The 15981-nt window shown below is 44.3% G+C and overlaps 2 protein-coding genes and 1 long non-coding RNA gene across 4 annotated transcripts; 1 reads left to right on the top strand and 2 right to left on the bottom strand.

Annotated features, from left to right (window-relative positions):
* Positions 1–461: 461 nt before the first annotated feature.
* On the bottom strand, positions 462–5533 carry LOC146254514 (interferon-induced protein 44-like). Its single transcript, XM_084676191.1, has 9 exons — positions 5389–5533; positions 4070–4619; positions 3885–3936; positions 3510–3705; positions 2863–3015; positions 2603–2774; positions 2243–2343; positions 624–2137; positions 462–507 (listed from the first exon to the last, which is right to left on the bottom strand). Exons 2-8 carry the CDS (start codon positions 4539–4541, stop codon positions 1961–1963), a joined length of 1323 nt encoding a protein of 440 aa, XP_084532317.1. The 5' UTR covers positions 4542–4619; positions 5389–5533; the 3' UTR covers positions 462–507; positions 624–1960.
* Positions 5534–6257: 724 nt separating this feature from the next.
* ifi44g (interferon induced protein 44g) lies at positions 6258–9392 on the bottom strand. 2 transcript variants are annotated; one of them, XM_084676192.1, is made up of 9 exons: positions 9260–9392; positions 8907–9004; positions 8680–8757; positions 8465–8516; positions 7941–8148; positions 7338–7490; positions 6978–7149; positions 6770–6870; positions 6258–6653 (listed from the first exon to the last, which is right to left on the bottom strand). In XM_084676192.1, exons 2-9 carry the CDS (start codon positions 8992–8994, stop codon positions 6456–6458), a joined length of 1050 nt encoding a protein of 349 aa, XP_084532318.1. In that variant the 5' UTR covers positions 8995–9004; positions 9260–9392; the 3' UTR covers positions 6258–6455. The 2 variants fall into 2 exon arrangements, with proteins under 2 accessions (XP_084532318.1, XP_084532319.1); XM_084676193.1 differs by having other exon boundaries at positions 7953–8148.
* Positions 9393–11417: 2025 nt separating this feature from the next.
* Positions 11418–13149, top strand: LOC146254512 (uncharacterized). Its single transcript, XR_014731493.1, has 2 exons — positions 11418–12348; positions 12466–13149. It is a non-coding gene; the product is annotated as an uncharacterized LOC146254512 (long non-coding RNA).
* Positions 13150–15981: the final 2832 nt, after the last annotated feature.

Genomic DNA, 15981 nt, shown 5'->3' with positions numbered 1-15981 from the left:
CTGTACAGATGTTGAATTATAAACACAAGAAATTAATAAAATGTGTAACTTTATATTTGTTAACCTTGCAGAAAGACTTCATTGAGCAGGCATGTGTAGGAAGTACTTTATTCTGAATGAATCATTTACTTTTAGCAATGAGATGAATGAGATACAAAATAGCATATTGTGTTTTTGACAAACAGACGGGTTAGGTTCTGTTCCTTCATCAACTCAGGGACCACATCAGTGATCTTGGTGAGCAGAGAACCATCAACATCATTACAATATCAAATAAACAGCTTAAAAATGAAAAAGGGTGTTTATTGTCTACTTCCAGGTTAACGTGGAAACAGATTCTGTTGCACCATTGTCCTGGAAGTAGAGGTCCACATATTGCAGGATGTGGTCCACAGCACTGAGCAGAAGGATGTCTGTGTTCTTGTTGAGATCAAGCTCTGATGAGTAATTCTTCACCGGGACGATGTAAGATGTGGACATGCCCAGTAGAGCCCCAGCCTTGTTGATCTGGAACACACACATGCACACGATTCGATGTGAAAACCTGTTTGATTAAGTATGGCCTGTGCCACTGTTAGCACAAATACACACAAAAAGTAAGCGATATGTTCAGGAGAGAGTACCGTCTGGTGAACAATCATGCTCTTGTACACCTGGGTGACGTCTCGAGCCGTGTCTGGACAGATCTTGTCCACATGTGTCAGCAAAGCCACTTGATGCACACCTGGACGAAACACAACATTCCCACCCGGTGTGAGAGAAAGAAGCACCCCTCATCGTTTGTAAGCCGCCATCACGACATTGTTATGACGTTGATGGTTGTCTGCTCACCGAGGTCACTGATGTGGTCCCTGAGTTGCTGGAAGGTGTCGCTCAGGCTTTTAGGATAAGTGGACATCTTTGAAGTCCCGCTCCTCATCTCCCTCCACTGGCTTCCCATCACGGCCCGTATCAGATTCAAGACCCTGCTACTGACCTTCCGAGCGGTGAATGGGACTGCACCTGACTACATCAAGTCTCTCCTCCAGCCTTACACCCCCACCCGCCACCTATGGTATTCTTCTGACAGCCGTCTGGTGGTCCCACCACTCAAGAGCGCCCGGTCCCAACACAAGCTCTTCTCCTGTCTGGCCCCCCAATGGCGGAATCAACTCCCCCACCTCCATCAGAGACACTGACTGTCTCCTACCTTCAAGAATAGGCTCAAGACACACTTGTTCTGGGAGTACAACGGCACTTAGGAATGATTGGCTGGACTTGATGTTTCAGGATCACAATGACTCTGAGTCTTTTTGCTCTTGTTGGTTAGTTGTAACTGACTTAAAACTATTGTACTTGCTCTGTAATATATTTTTGTTGCTTTTTTCCCCACAGGTACACCCTTGCACTTTTGAGGTTGATGTTGTTAAATTGTTTTATTGTAACTTGTTCAACTACATGCTCTTATGGTTCTTCCCTTTGGGACTTATTTAGTTTTAACATCGTATGCTTCATATTTTGTTTAAGACGCTTTCCGGGTGCGGAAATTTGATTGTTCTGTCCCGACTCCGAGATTTTTGGTAAATAAACTGCTAAATAATTGATTCATGTTACTGCCAGGGGTTTATATGTATGTATGTATGTATATGTCTATATAGGCTAGCCTATCGTATATGTTGTAGTTGTGCGTTAAGCTGTCTTCCCTTCTGTTTCTCCCCTCACTACCAATCATGCATGCAGGTGTCCGTCTGTGATTGGCTCATCAACTCCATTCTTAATTTGTTTAAGTGAACCCCTTAAATATACACAGTCTATGGTTAAATCTAACTTGTCTTCTCTGTTGGTGTGTATAGACACTTCTCTGTTGTGCGTGCTTAACCACGTAGGCTGAATCGCTGTTAGCAGTAGGAGTGTGTGGAAATGTGGAGGGGAAAGGGAGGGAGGAAAGGTAGCCACTCTAGACAATTGAGGTGCACCCATCTTAGTCATGCACATCGCTGATGTCATCAAAGTAGTCGTCAGTGCAGCGCAGCATCTGGACCAGAGCAGTGAGCAGCAGGATGTCAGTGCTGAGGTCCAGCTCCAGCTCCTCGCTGTAGTTCTTCACAGGAAGCACACAGGACAGGGGAACACCAAGACGGACACTGACTTCCTGGGCCTACGAGAGACACCAACAATAAGTTTATCTTTGGAGTTACAGAAGGATCAAAGCTCTGAAATACAGAAAATGTTGTATCATTGCTTTAATGACAGGGACCCTCACCTTTGTCCTAATGTACTGGCTGATGTAGAGATTCCTGAGGTCATCTGCCACATTGGGACAGGCCTCATCCACTTTAGTCATCAGAACCAGTTGAGGGATGCCTGGAGAACAGATCTGCATTAGTGGCGTTTGACTTTGAAAAAAGAAATGGGTAGGTTTATGAATATGCATTTCACTCACTCCTACTATTGTTACACCTGGTATTGTATCCTATCAAGTAGTCAATAGTCTAATTTAAAATAAGTTGTGTAGTTCTACATGTGTTCTCCAAATCTGTGGCACATCTTGAAATAAGCTGGTGTCTACTGTAGCTTGTGGGTCAACTCCTCCACAGTGGTGGCCATGGTTTTCACAACTGACCTAGCAGATTGACCTTCCTGCGAATGGCAGCACATTTCTCCTCCATTTTGGCAGATAAGATGGAGACTTTGCAGGCATCGATAACGTAGGCAACACAGTGGATCTTATCCTGCAGCTCAGGAGAACGACGGTAAGCATGGGCCTCTGGTTGAAGAGGGACTGTTGGATGGAACTAGACCGAGGAGAGAAAGTTCAAATAAGAACGTGCATATCTATCTATATCTATCTCTCTATATCTATATCTATATCCATCTCTTCACCTGGTGTCTGTCAGGCATGTGACCTCTTAGAATGCTGATGACATCATCAATATCGACTCCAGCCCCTGTGGCCTCCTCCAGTCCCATGGTGTCACACATTAGAATGGGCAGGGGTTTGCCATCACGTCCAGCCTTCACAGAGTAGGTACGGAACTGTGGCAAGCAGAGAAGTTACACATTAACACCTCAATCTCATACAGACTTTTTGAAGTAGCATTGGGTGAGCTCATTACAAAAGTAAAAGGCAATATTATGGTTGAGTATTTGTAAGAAATTGTTTTAGTATGTCAAGATACAGTTTTTATTGTTGCTTGCTTTTCTACAGGTACACTTGCACTTATAGCGGTTCATGGTGTTTTATTGTAACTTGCTTAACTACATGTGCTATGGTTCTTCTCTTTTACACTTATTTTGGTTGTTCACAATATGTGCTTCATGTTTTGCTACTCACAATGTTTTTGGGGCCATCTTGTTGTTATTATCAGTGACCTATGTACTTTGTAAAGCTCTCTTGGAAGTCGCTTTGGATAAAAGCGTCTGCTAAATGACTACATGTAAATTGTAGTCCATCTCTAAAAAAAACATCAATATTGAATTAAACGTTAAATACAGCAGCATGGATGGCAGCCCACCACCACCAACTTTACCTGAGTGGAGAGGCTGGTGCTAGAGCTTCCTGATATAGCCTGGCTGGTCACATGACCTCTGAAGATGGAGTTGATGGAGTTGAAGAAGCTGGACTTTCCAGCACCAATGGGTCCAATGAGCAGAACCTTGGCCCGAGACACTGAGCTTATCGTGGGCTTGTACTGCTTAATGGATTCCATCAGCTCCTTTCTTCTCCTGTGGTACAAGAAAACATATTTGCCGATTTACCAATGATAACGAAATGGTAAAAGGGTGTGCTCATTATGATATTCCAACCAGTGTAGAAAATGTATGATATATTTTTCTAATTACATTTCATTTTTGTCATTCAAGGTAAAACAAATTACATTGATGAATTACATAGTTGGACCTACTCAGCTTTCCAAATTATGTTCCTCCATGGTTTCTCCAGGATGTCACTACCCTCTGAAAGAAAATAAATCTTTGTAGTAAATACTTTGACAATTTGGCATATTTATATGGACATAATTATTAGGGTTACTGTTAGATCATACTGTTGGAAGTGGAACATAGCCTTCAACATTGTATGCGTTCTCACCTGCCACTTGAAACACTTCACATTCAGTTAGTACCAGGTTGTTGCCATGCATTTCAACTGCATCATAGATATAGTGGTTTCCTGGAGTAGACTGAACAGTCATTGTGTCATTTGGTAAAAAAATCAAATCATTTCCAAAATCGGGGCCCGATGTGTTCAGTTGATAAAGCGCTCCTGTGACATTTGTGACAGGATACTTAACAATATTTCTGCCGTTATAGCTGAACAGGAAAGCTTTGTCATCCTGGACGTATTGACTATGTAAGCCAAAATCTTTGGTAGTGTACCCTCCAAAGATGCACCCAGAGGAGTTGTATCCTATAGTTAGAGTGGGACCTCGGCGGTCACATAGTTGGTGAAAGACAGCTGCTGTGTGACCGTGGAAAGTGGCCTTGTAAAAAAGACGGAGTTTGACGTTTCCAAGTAGGCGGCACAACTCCCTTTCTTGCTCCTTTGTTAGTTTGGTTTCCATTTTATCCTGGACAATCTTGGGCACTGAGGGACTGACACTTTGGGGGTGTTGATAGATCTTCTTGGTTCAGTGTTGTTCCTTTGGAAGTTAAATTAAAACCAAAGGTGGGAACAAAATGATATTTAATATAGGGACCCCCAAAGATAAGACAACATTTCACAAATGCTAGAATAGCAAAGCCCACAGACTTCACCCCATATTTCACAGTTAGGTGATTCAAATATACAAAAATGCACTAAAATGAATTCCAAATTACACTGTACACAAAACTATTGGGACACCTACAGGAGCTTTTACGAAATCCCATTCTAAATCCCAAGGCACAATATGGAGTTACATACAACCAGAAATACATAGTACCAGAAACTCCTAGGTGTGCTGGTCAGGTTTCCCCAATACTTTTGTTCATATAGTACAAGTATTTATTGTCATCTTCAGCCTCAAATTATTTAGCTGAATGATAACTTTCGATTCAGCCTGGCACTGCACCGCCCTTTTCCTTGCCTTGACGAAACGAAACCAAATCTTGGCAAATGGTGTTTGCAGATACCAAGATATGTGTTAAAATACTATCGTACACTGAACTTAGTAACAACTTTAGAATACATGACCTAGTAAATGAAAAACACAGGGGCTTTGCTAGACAAAACTCTACTGGGGCATAGCCTGCTGCGTGCAAGAGGTGTACACAATGCACTGATAACCGACTATATTCCTTCAATACAATTCCTTAACTACAACAAATACTGGGAATGTCATCTTCAGCAGCCAATAACGTTTGAGTCAAAATAAGATCATCGGTATTATTTAGAAACTTGCTTAGTTTTGTCATGTTTTCATTGCCTACCTTAGTTTCAACTTGCGTGCTGACACCTGGACTTCTGTGCGCGCGCTTCGTTGGCTTAGAGCAAGCACCCAGGCGCGCAAGGATATGAATTTCTGCGCGCAAGCGTAGTTGTGTTCTGTTAAATCTCCGTTGCTTTAACAAGCGTTGATTGAGTTAGTGCATTGCACATGTCCCAGTAAAAATAGTCTAGCGACGCCCATTAGTCAGGTTTATGTTAATGAGCATAATTCTAAAGAAAATATAACAATTTACTAAAACAGATCAACTCACTGTGAGACGAGTTGCTAACCTCGAACATCTGGTTCAAATGGGTCATTATCAAGCTCAGCAGAAGCCTGATAATCCCAAATTGTATCAAAAGTTTGGCGTCAGATTACCATACCTTTTGTTTGGTAACAAAACGTTGGTGGCAACTCGTGACAGCAATCTACTCGCTGAAAACGACCCTCCCTATGCCTTCTTCTCGTCTATTAATTGTTATCCCTTTCATCTCAGCGTGAGAAATGTTTAACATGTGAGTGTCATGGCGAATGCGTGAGACTTGAGAGCCCTGCTGATGTTTGAATCAGGTGTGTTGGAGCAGGGAATCTTCTAAAACATGCAGTGGGCCCTGAAGACCAGGGTTGAAGACCACTGCAGTCTAGTTCATTCAGTTACGAGCTGCTGAAGCTTCTCGTCTCACTGAGTCCACCTCGATTGGAATTCACTTTGCCTTCCAATCCTACTAATACAAAATGTGTGTCTTGTCCCCAATCCAAATACTAGTACAAGCTGCCACTCTGCACATGTTGAGTTATAAACACAGTAAATTAATAAAATGTGTGACTTTATTTTTGTTGACCTTGCAGAAATACTTCATTGAGCAGGCATGTGTAGGCAGTACTTTATTCTGAATTAACCATTTACAACAAGATGAATGAGATACAAAATTGCATACTATGTTTTTGTTTAGGTTCTGTTCTTCCAGCAACTCAGGGACCACATCAGTGATCTTGGTGAGCAGAGAACCATCAACATCATTACAATATCAAAGAAACAGCTTAAAAATGAAGAAGGGTGTTTATTGTCTACTTCCAGGTTAACGTTGAAACAGATTCTGTTGCACCATTGTCCTGGAAGTAGAGGTCCACATATTGCAGGATGTGGTCCACAGCACTGAGCAGAAGGATGTCTGTGTTCTTGTTGAGATCAAGCTCTGATGAGTAATTCTTCACCGGGACAATGTAAGATGTGCACATGCCCAGTAGAGCCCCGGCCTTGTTGATCTGGAACACACACATACACACGATTCGATGTGAAAACCTGTTTGATTAAGTATGGCCTGTGCCACTGTTAGCACAAATACACACAAAAAGTAAGCGATATGTTCAAGAGAGAGTACCGTCTGGTGAACAATCATGCTCTTGTACACCTGGGTGATGTCTCGAGCCGTGTCTGGACAGATCTTGTCCACATGTGTCAGCAAAGCCACTTGATGCACACCTGGACGAAACACAACATTCCCACCCGGTGTGAGAGAAAGAAACACCCCTCTTCGTTTGGAAGCCGCCGTCACGACATTGTTATGACGTTGATGGTTGTCTGCTCACCGAGGTCACTGATGTGGTCCCTGAGTTGCTGGAAGGTGTCGCTCAGGCTTTTCGGATAGGTGGAGATCTTTGAGGCGTCCACCACAAAGACCACACAGTGCACCTTGTCCTTCAGCAAAGGCTTCTTCACATAACCCACCGTCTCCGACCTCACTGGTTGTTCTGGGCTGAACTACAATGTAGACATGAATTAGTGTTTGTCTGATTGGGCTGAGATGGCCTGAACCCTTATTATACAGTGCAGACAGGCTTTATGGGGTTTTACTTGAGGATCCAGTGATCCCCGTCCATAGACTCCCATTCATTTGGTACTTTGGGATTTTTAGAGGTTTCATGTCTTCTCCATGGTTCATTACCTACCTTGTGTCCCTCTGGTGCATGGCCTTTGATGACAGCAAGGGTGTCGTGCAGTGTCAGTCCAGTGGTCCCGCCCTCGCCCAGGCCCATGATGTCACACAGGGTCAACCCCGCCTCCTGCTCCGCCTTCGCCAGGCGGACGGTGTAGGACTGAAGCTACAGGACACACACAGTCGGGGAAACTGAGGAATTTCATTTTGGAGCTATTTCATGTTTATGATTTTTCAACAAAAATAAATTAAAGATCCTTTCATTTTGTGGTGATTAGTTCATTCATATTTACTCTTAGTAAAAACACTGGAAATATATACTTTACATATGAAGGTTGCCTAGCTTCAGTTTAACCAAACTGAGTATGTTGTGTAGACTTTTGTTCCAGCCCAGCCCAGCCCAGCAGTAGCCCAGACTAAGCAGTGCTCTGACTCTGGAATCAAATCCAATTTGACTTGTACAGCCCTTTTTACAAGGAATGTCACAGAGTGCTTCACATATGGCCATAGAACTAACCTAGACCCTCAAGGAAAACTCCCGGGAAAACTCAGAGAAAAAATCAAAGAAACTTGCAATTCAGTGAAGGCTCCCCCATCCAGAGGATAAACTGGTTACCTGAACACCTACCTTCTTGCTGAAGCTGGCTGAGGAATTGCCCACCATAGCACGGTTGGTGACCCGGCCGCTAAAGGCAGACTGAACCGAGCTGATGAAGCTAGACTTGCCGGCTCCGACCGGCCCGAGTAGCAAGACCCGGGCCTGGGAGACGCCCTCACAGCTGGGCTTGTAGCAGCTGATGTACTCCATCAGGGTGTCCCTCCGACTGTGAATACGTAGAACAGCACTAGATATACATTTACATATACACACTCTTATCCAGAGCGACTTACAGTAAGTACAGGGACATTCCCCCGAGGCAAGTAGGGTTGAGTGCCTTGCCCAGGGACACATGGGAATTGGACCCGCAATCTTCTGATTGGTAGCCCGATTCCCTATCCGCCATCTGACTGATGGGACCTGATGGGGCCGTGTCCCTCAGAGGAAGGTGTAGCAGGTTAGCAATGAAGTAATAGGGTTTAGGTCGGCTGCATAGTGTGTACTAATCTGTGGAGTTCTAGTATCATGGTGCTGTTTCTCACTCCTCAGACCACTCCACCTCTCGCCATGGCGACGATTGCAGTAAGGATAGTTCTGAAAAAGAGAGTAAAAACAGAAACCTCTGTTGGGAACCTGAAGACCGCAGTGAAGGAACTGTTAGCATTGTTTGGTAGATTACCAGGAGACCCAAGGAGAGACCAGAAGACCCGTGCACTGATCCTGACATTATAACAAGTATAGCTATACTTTTAATTACCTTCAAATATGGTTTTCTTCTCCTCTCTTCTCCTCACGGCTGTTTTGACAGCCGTGTAACCAAAATTAAAACTTGGACCTAAACACACACACATGTTGACACAGATAGACAAATGATGTGTTTTTTTTATTAAATACATTAAAACTGAAATGGATGAATTTTTGTGTTTATTATTTTGTTTCTTATTGTTTTTGAGGATATTTTATGCTATACTACAGTCTTTTTACCTTCACTTGTTAAGGGGAGAACTTTCTTCTCCTCAGCGTGAGATATCTTTAGCGATGAAGCTGCAAGGGAGAAGCCTGATGGTTCCATCTTTACAACTCTGTTCATGGCACAAATATGAAAAAAGACAACATAATGGACTTCATGATCAAAACATTTGCACCATGTATTTATAGGTTTTCATTTGTTAATAGGTGTTGGACTTCCTTTAAGTCCTACAGACATATCATGTTTCACTGAATATGAAAACTTTGTTTGTTAGTAATATTAGTATCTTCACCTAACTTGTGCACCATCAATGACAAATATATACATTAAATATTATCAGAACGTCGCAGTATACAAATGTACATACCTCAAACGACTGTATGTTCTTTGGGGATCTGATCTGATCGACTTGTTGAGTGCTACACAGTAGCCTCGGTTTCACAAAGTGTTTATTTGGTCTGCTCACAGACAAGGGGTGAGGACTTCGAGAGAAATGAAAGTGATTCTTTTGTATTAATTTAACTGAATCTGCCTGCTTCTGTGTTGCAGGGACATCTAGTGGTAGAGCGGGGTTAATTCAAGGACTCGCCTTACCATTGAGAAATTATATTTTGTACTTATTTTTCACACTTCACGTGAACCGAGTTGGTTAAAGTAGCACACTGTTCCTCATCCAACATAGCTACAATATGTTGTTTTATTGACATCATATTATATATTTACAAGCCTCATACATTAATTTCAGTTGACAAAGTTTGAAATGAGCTGTCAACAAAATCTTGCATGAGGCGTTAATATTTTTTTTCAGTATAATTAAACCACTAAGCCTAATTGACACTTAATTGTCTTCTTAATCAGGCCAGAATACTAAGCCATCCATGTACCCAGGGAAAACTAAATGGACACTAAATTAATCTATCGTTAGGGTTATTCCTAATGTGTGACACTAGAGGGAGCACAGAGCCCTTACATCTAAAACAAGGCAGATTTTTGCTGAGTGATGGCAAAGTTCATATGCCGGCCATCCATGCTTCACTCTTTGAATTCAACCTGGACAATCTGGTCCTTGTTTCTGAAAGGATCTCTCAGCAACAAACTCTGAAAAATAATACTTCCTGAAAGTTGCATAACCAAAACCTGTCAATGTGTGTAATATGTGTGTAGTATGTGGTGATACACAGTACACACTGTGTAATACATACACAGTACTAATTGATAATATTTTTTGACAGTAGTTTGAGGGTTGGATTTTTTGTGTGTGTTTGTATTGGGACAAGCACCTGCGAGTGTTGGTATCATGTTTTTTGTTCGCATTTTCATCCGGGTCAGCAAAAAAATGAATCCCAGCACAGAGCAACCTTGATGCCCAGCGGTAAAGATATGTGCTGTTTCAGTAAAGCTCAGTCAAGTGTTGATCTCTTCTATGAACGTGCAGTGTGACATGGGACAGAGAAAGCCAGTGTGTGGTTCCCATGGCCACAGCCGACCAGGAGAGAGATGATGAGGAAAACCCACAGCACGGGATGTTCCCAAACAGGAAGTGACACGAAAAGCTGAATAAGGTCAGTTTACTTTGGGTTCAGTTTACATTCTTGGCAGTTCACCTATTGTGTCATCTCACCAAAACGGAATTGCACGTACAGTACCGGTCCTAGCAGATTTGGTGCCCTCGGCAAGATTTATCACCAGCACCCCCCCACCCTAACCCTGACCCTACCCCCCCCCCCCCCCCCCCCCCGGGGGTGCCGCCCCCCCAACCACAACCCAGTCATATGATGTTGCACGGTTGGCGCCCTTTGCTGGTAGTGTGGGAGGGTTAATCAATGGATGCACTTGGTAAAATGCCGCCCCCTCTTCATGCCGCCCTAGGCGGCTGCCTATGTCACCCTATAGGAAGGACCGGCCCTGTGCACATATCCCAGAGCAGCTGTTGTCACATTTTATAATGATGCAGAATTGACTTTATAAAAGGATAACCAGGGAGAAATCACTGATGTACATTCTTAAATGTAAAGATTGTGGCAAGAAGCAGTTTCCTGGCCTAACCCTACTGCTGATGTGTCCTGATCCAATGTTAGTTTACCTGCTAACAATAAAGAGCACGTGTATCTCAGGCGGACCAAATGTCTTAGCATGTCCTTTGGTTCACCTGCTAAAGACAAACAGGTCACTCTCGATGTCTGTGGTCACGCAGCTCGTGGTAGGGGTCACACCATTACTAAGGCAGCTGCAGTCGCTCTGGTCCCTTTGACTCAGCAAACACCTTTCTGGTGTTCCCCTCCTGCCAACGTTTCTTAGGGGGGGTCACATACACTAAGAGAGAGAGTGACAGAAAGAGACAGAGAGACAGAGAGTGACAGAGAGAGTGAGTGTGTGTGTGAGAGAGAGAGAGAGAGAGAGAGAGAGTATGTGTGTGAGACAGAAAGAGAGAATGTGTGTGTGAGAGAGAGAGAGAGAGAGAGAGAGAGAGAGAGAGAGACACAGAGAGAGTATGTGTGTGAGACAGCAAGGGAGAGTGTGTGTGTGAGAAAGAGAGAGAGAGAGTATGTGTGTGAGACAGAAAGAGAGAGTGTGTGTGAGAGAGATGGGAAAGAGGAGGGGGAGGAGATAGAGAGCCAAACTAAACAGGGAGCGATGTCAGCTATGTTGCCGTGTGACACTGCAGTTCTTTACTAGCGCCTCTTCATTTTACACTCTCTCGCAGACACACACACACACACACACACCCGTAGACACGCACACATACATTCATCTCGTACACACCGGCGTACACACACGCAAACACAGCAAAGTCACGCACACGCACAGCGAGGGGTCTCACACACTGGAGCACATAAGCTGTGTCCCCTAACCCTCGGGTCCTTTCCCAGGATCCTGCCAGCCGGCCACCTTCAGCGGTATTTCCACTACGCAGCCGGCCAGCCAGTGGCCTCGTTAACCCAAAGTGCTGAGAAGATGGAAAGCAGGAGCCAACAGGGATCAGGATCAGACTGGTCCAAGGCCCAGAAGAAAAAAAAAGAAACAAACAAACAAAAGGATATGTTTTTATGAGGCCGTTTTTTGGGAGTAATGTGGTTTTGAGACGATTGACGCGTTGAGCTTCATGATGTATACTGCATGTGCTGAAAGGTCAAGAAGACATCGGAGATGGCCAAATAGACAAACAGCACACTGCCACCTCATTGGTTGATGGGGACTGTAATAATGTCATGGCATAGAACATGAATGGTGGCAAATAGACCATACTGTATACTGTGAAGTGTCAAATGCAAGGATCTATTTATGGTTTGTGACAAGCCTCATTAAGTCACTTTTTCATGAGTTGTTAACCAATAACTGTAAATATGAAAAGGGAACTTAGGGTGGAGAAATGTAATCATGGGAGAAGGATTTACAATGCTACAGATGGATAGATAGGGAGATACTTGAGGTAACTTTGGACTTTGGAGTATCAAAGTACGTGGTGATATCTTGGCCGCATATTCATTTTTCATCTGCCAACTTCATGACTAAAAGTTATTGATGTCACAATTTGGAATTCACAAAACACTGTTTTTGACTTTCCCTCATTAGATTTGATTCCTCATTAGAGTCGACAATGATAAAATGGGAAGAGTGACAGTGTTATTGTTTCTGGCTGCTGTGAAGAACCCCACTAGGAGGAGCACTCATTTCCAGGGATAAAAAGACAAAACGTGGTGTTCAATCAGTCAGTTGGCTCAGCCTGTGTTTTTATGCCTCTCACCAAGACGTGTGACTCAAGTAAGTAAGATGATGATAATGATGTCGTCTCGTTTTGGAGACGTGCGGATACCTGCCCCGCCAAAACCGGTTTTGGTGGTTTTGTGTTTTCAACCCAAGCACGTGCACCATCACTGAACACCAGGCATTTAGTGTGTGTTGTTGCTATGGCTAGGGGGAATACTCAACCTTATCAATCTGAAACATTACACCGAAGTAGTTTATTTTGGTGAAAATACTTGACAACAGACCAGTGGCGGCTGGTGAAAATTATTCTAGGTGGGGCTGTGAAATATTCTGTCAATTCCGTAACCATCCTAATACAATTGAACACTAACTGCATGATACGAGTTCTGTGTGAAATAGTAATTTTGTAATGAATGCGTTGTTGTTCTGGCTAGGGGACTGCTCAACCTTATCAAGCTGAAACATTACACAGAAGCAGTTTATTTTGGTAAAAATACTTGACAACAGACCCATTTATAAGTGATCATAAAATGTATATTTTACAAAATATTATTTGTGCATTACATCCCATTGTTCAAACTGTATGGATTCATCTGCATACCTCTATGTCTGTTAGAAAGGAGGAGGTTCGTTGTTTATGACTACGGACCCTTCGAACACGCTGTACTGACACGAACACGTGTCAGTACAGCAAATCTGTAACAGGCTCGACCATTTGGAATGAGGAAGTAATACTGGGTTCATGTAACTAGTCATCAGTGCTACTTTGAGACTTGTTTGTGCTGCAGACATTGGCACAGGCTTCTCAATATGAAGGTCTCATGAATACTGGCTTTAGTACATTCAGTACATATTGATCAATGTATTTTATATTTTTAACATTTCAGAGATTTCATAACTTTTTTCCTTCTTTTTTTTTTTTTTACAAAATCCAAACTGATAATACAAATATCATCCCAATTGGAAAATAATGTTTGAAAAGTTTGTGAAATTATGGAACAGCTTTTCCTTTGTTTCATCATGTTAGTAGTGAGTCAGCAGCTCTGGCATAGGACAGTCAATGGTTTACCAAATGGATTACCTCCTCATCATGAGAATGGTGAGGAAAGAACCCTGAGAGCATGTCTTACCCTTCTCACAGGCCAGGTAGGATAAGCTTTCTTAGCTCTTCGACTTGACGTGAATGTTTACATTCGCTACTCTCATCAGTGCTAGCAGTCCCAGCTGCCCTGTCTACAGTCAGGCAGCCGCGGCTGGAGGGGTGCCCTGCGTCCAGCGTACCACGTCCAGCTCCTACGCCTCACCTAAACACTCTGGAGGACTGCGAGCCTGAGTGGAAACGCTTCACCTCTCTCCCTCTCCCTCTCCCCCCTCCCCCCTCCCCCCCCTCCCCCCTCCCCCCCCTCCCCCCCTCCCCCCTCCCCCTCTCCCCCTCTCCCCCTCTCCCTCTCTCTCTCTCTCTCTCTCTCTCTCTCTCTCTCTCTCTCTCTCTCTCAAGCTCTCAAGCTCTCAAGCTCTCAAGCTCTCAAGCTCTCAAGCTCTCAAGACAGTGGTGACTAATGCTGGCTGAAGGCCAGGCCAGTATTTACATATCTGTGAGGGTAGGAGAAGAGAACTGAACGGAAGGAGGAGAGAAACAGGAACCGGTCTGAACCAGCGCGCGCCGACTCTCCGGGCTATTCCAGAAGTCCCCCCCCCCCCACACACACACACACACCCCGTCCTCCTCCTCTCTTCTTCCCCCTTCCTCTCTCTTCCCTCTGACTCAGATGAGGACTGGTTGAACTTTCCTCAAGCACTTTGTCACATTCTGTCTCCGGGAAGCCAAGCCTGTACACGTTCCTGAGAAGTGAAACGGGATCCCCCCTCTGACACCCCTCACCCCCCTCTCCCCCCACAACTGCACAGCAGCCCAGTGACGTTGGCTCGGACACCTCTGGCCTCAGCGGCGGTAGCATCGGGATCACATGGGGCAGGTTTTTTTTTTTCCACAGTCGCATGAGACATCATGGGAGTGTCATAGGGCATGTCAGATAGTTGTTGATCATGCTGCGCACACCTTAATTAAGTAGCTCCAGGGTCCACGTTGAGTGCTCTGATGCCTGCCACATGGCTCGTGTCTCGGGGTGGGAGTGGAGAGGGGGGGCGAAGAGGGGGGATGCCTCTACCGTGATGTGGCTTAATTTGGTACGGTGGTCACCGGGCGGCTATTTATGGCGCATTTACGTTGTAGATCTATATCAGGACATGATGAACACTGTGACACGCTTGACCTGTCTGCTGAATGAAGCTCTTGTCAGGACTTTATTTGCATGTCATGAAAAGGACTGGCATGTGCACAAATCGACACGCTTATTCTGTCGCGTGTGTGCAAAAGGTGAACATTTGAATTCCTTAATAAATAGAAGCACATGTATCACCTAAACACAAACATACACGCAACTTAACACATCATTTTCACCAAAACTAAATGTTGTGAAATCCTTGTATGGGATTCATTGATCAGATTGTGTATGGTAGGACCGGGTCAAGATGATGCACGCTGTCCAGACACCCACAAGAGACCAGCAGTCAGTCAACACATTCAGAGCCAGCCTTACGTGACCAGACGAGACGAGCACTATTCCTGGACACTAAACCGCCTGGTCACTCAATATCAACTCTCTCCAAATCTGTCCACTGTCATGACAAGATATCGGTTCCTGTTTATGGAGTTCTGCTCAAGTCAGGACATTGCTGTTGTTGTCGTCGCTGTTGCTGTTTTTATTGCTTTTGTTTTCAACCGGTACCTTATTTGGCCTGACACTCTTTTAACCAGAATGTCCCTGTCAGAATTCCTTGACTCATGGATTATGTGGTCCGCTCAACTACAAACACATTTCTGTAGCTATCGTATACAGGGCAACGACCACTCGTGTCAACACACACATGTAAGGATCAGGGCATATTTTCTGCTCTGTAGGATTAGCATACACTGATCGTCGAAAACAAATTTGTCTTGAAGGACAAAAAACGTTCTGTGATTGTTCTGTGGAGACTCTGAGGTTTGGTGGTGGGGATGGAACAACTGTCACATTACTTCTGCTTCTCATTTGTGTGCCACACGGGACAAACACAGTCATATGATTCAGAATTGAGGGAAGGGAGAAGGCTTTGCAAGAGCCCAGTTCATGACCTTTGACCTCACTCTCAAACAAGAGCTCCTCTACATGCAGTGCATTGATCACCCCAGGATGGAGCGCCCCCCCCCCCCTCTGCCCCGCCCCCCCCCTCCCCCAATGCCAGCTGAGGTTTTATAACGCACGACCAAAGAAGCCATTTATCCCAAACAGACCTGAGGACAAGCAGGGTCTTCGTAGAGTTCACACTTGAAAGGGGACA

Source organism: Hypomesus nipponensis, chromosome 16, assembly GCF_054491055.1.
Source record: "Hypomesus nipponensis isolate SF chromosome 16, ASM5449105v1, whole genome shotgun sequence".
Classification (NCBI taxonomy): Eukaryota; Metazoa; Chordata; class Actinopteri; order Osmeriformes; family Osmeridae; genus Hypomesus; species Hypomesus nipponensis.
Note: the sequence above shows the minus strand (reverse complement) of the source record. Positions and strands in the feature narration are given on the sequence as shown.

Bases quoted from the DNA above. Each gene is read 5' to 3' on its own strand.
- LOC146254514 (XM_084676191.1), bottom strand. From the start codon at position 4,541: ATGGAAACCAAACTAACAAAGGAGCAAGAAAGGGAGTTGTGCCGCCTA. The intron at 3,016-3,509 runs GTAAAGTTGGTG...TGCTTGCCACAG, and splicing joins GCACCAGCCTCTCCACTCAG to TTCCGTACCTACTCTGTGAA. The intron at 2,344-2,602 runs GTCAGTTGTGAA...TCTGTTCTCCAG, and splicing joins CAGGAAGGTCAATCTGCTAG to GCATCCCTCAACTGGTTCTG.
- ifi44g (XM_084676192.1), bottom strand. From the start codon at position 8,994: ATGGAACCATCAGGCTTCTCCCTTGCAGCTTCATCGCTAAAGATATCT. The intron at 8,517-8,679 runs GTAATTAAAAGT...TCTCTTTTTCAG, and splicing joins GAAGAAAACCATATTTGAAG to AACTATCCTTACTGCAATCG. The intron at 6,871-6,977 runs GTGAGCAGACAA...TGTTTCGTCCAG, and splicing joins GGACCACATCAGTGACCTCG to GTGTGCATCAAGTGGCTTTG.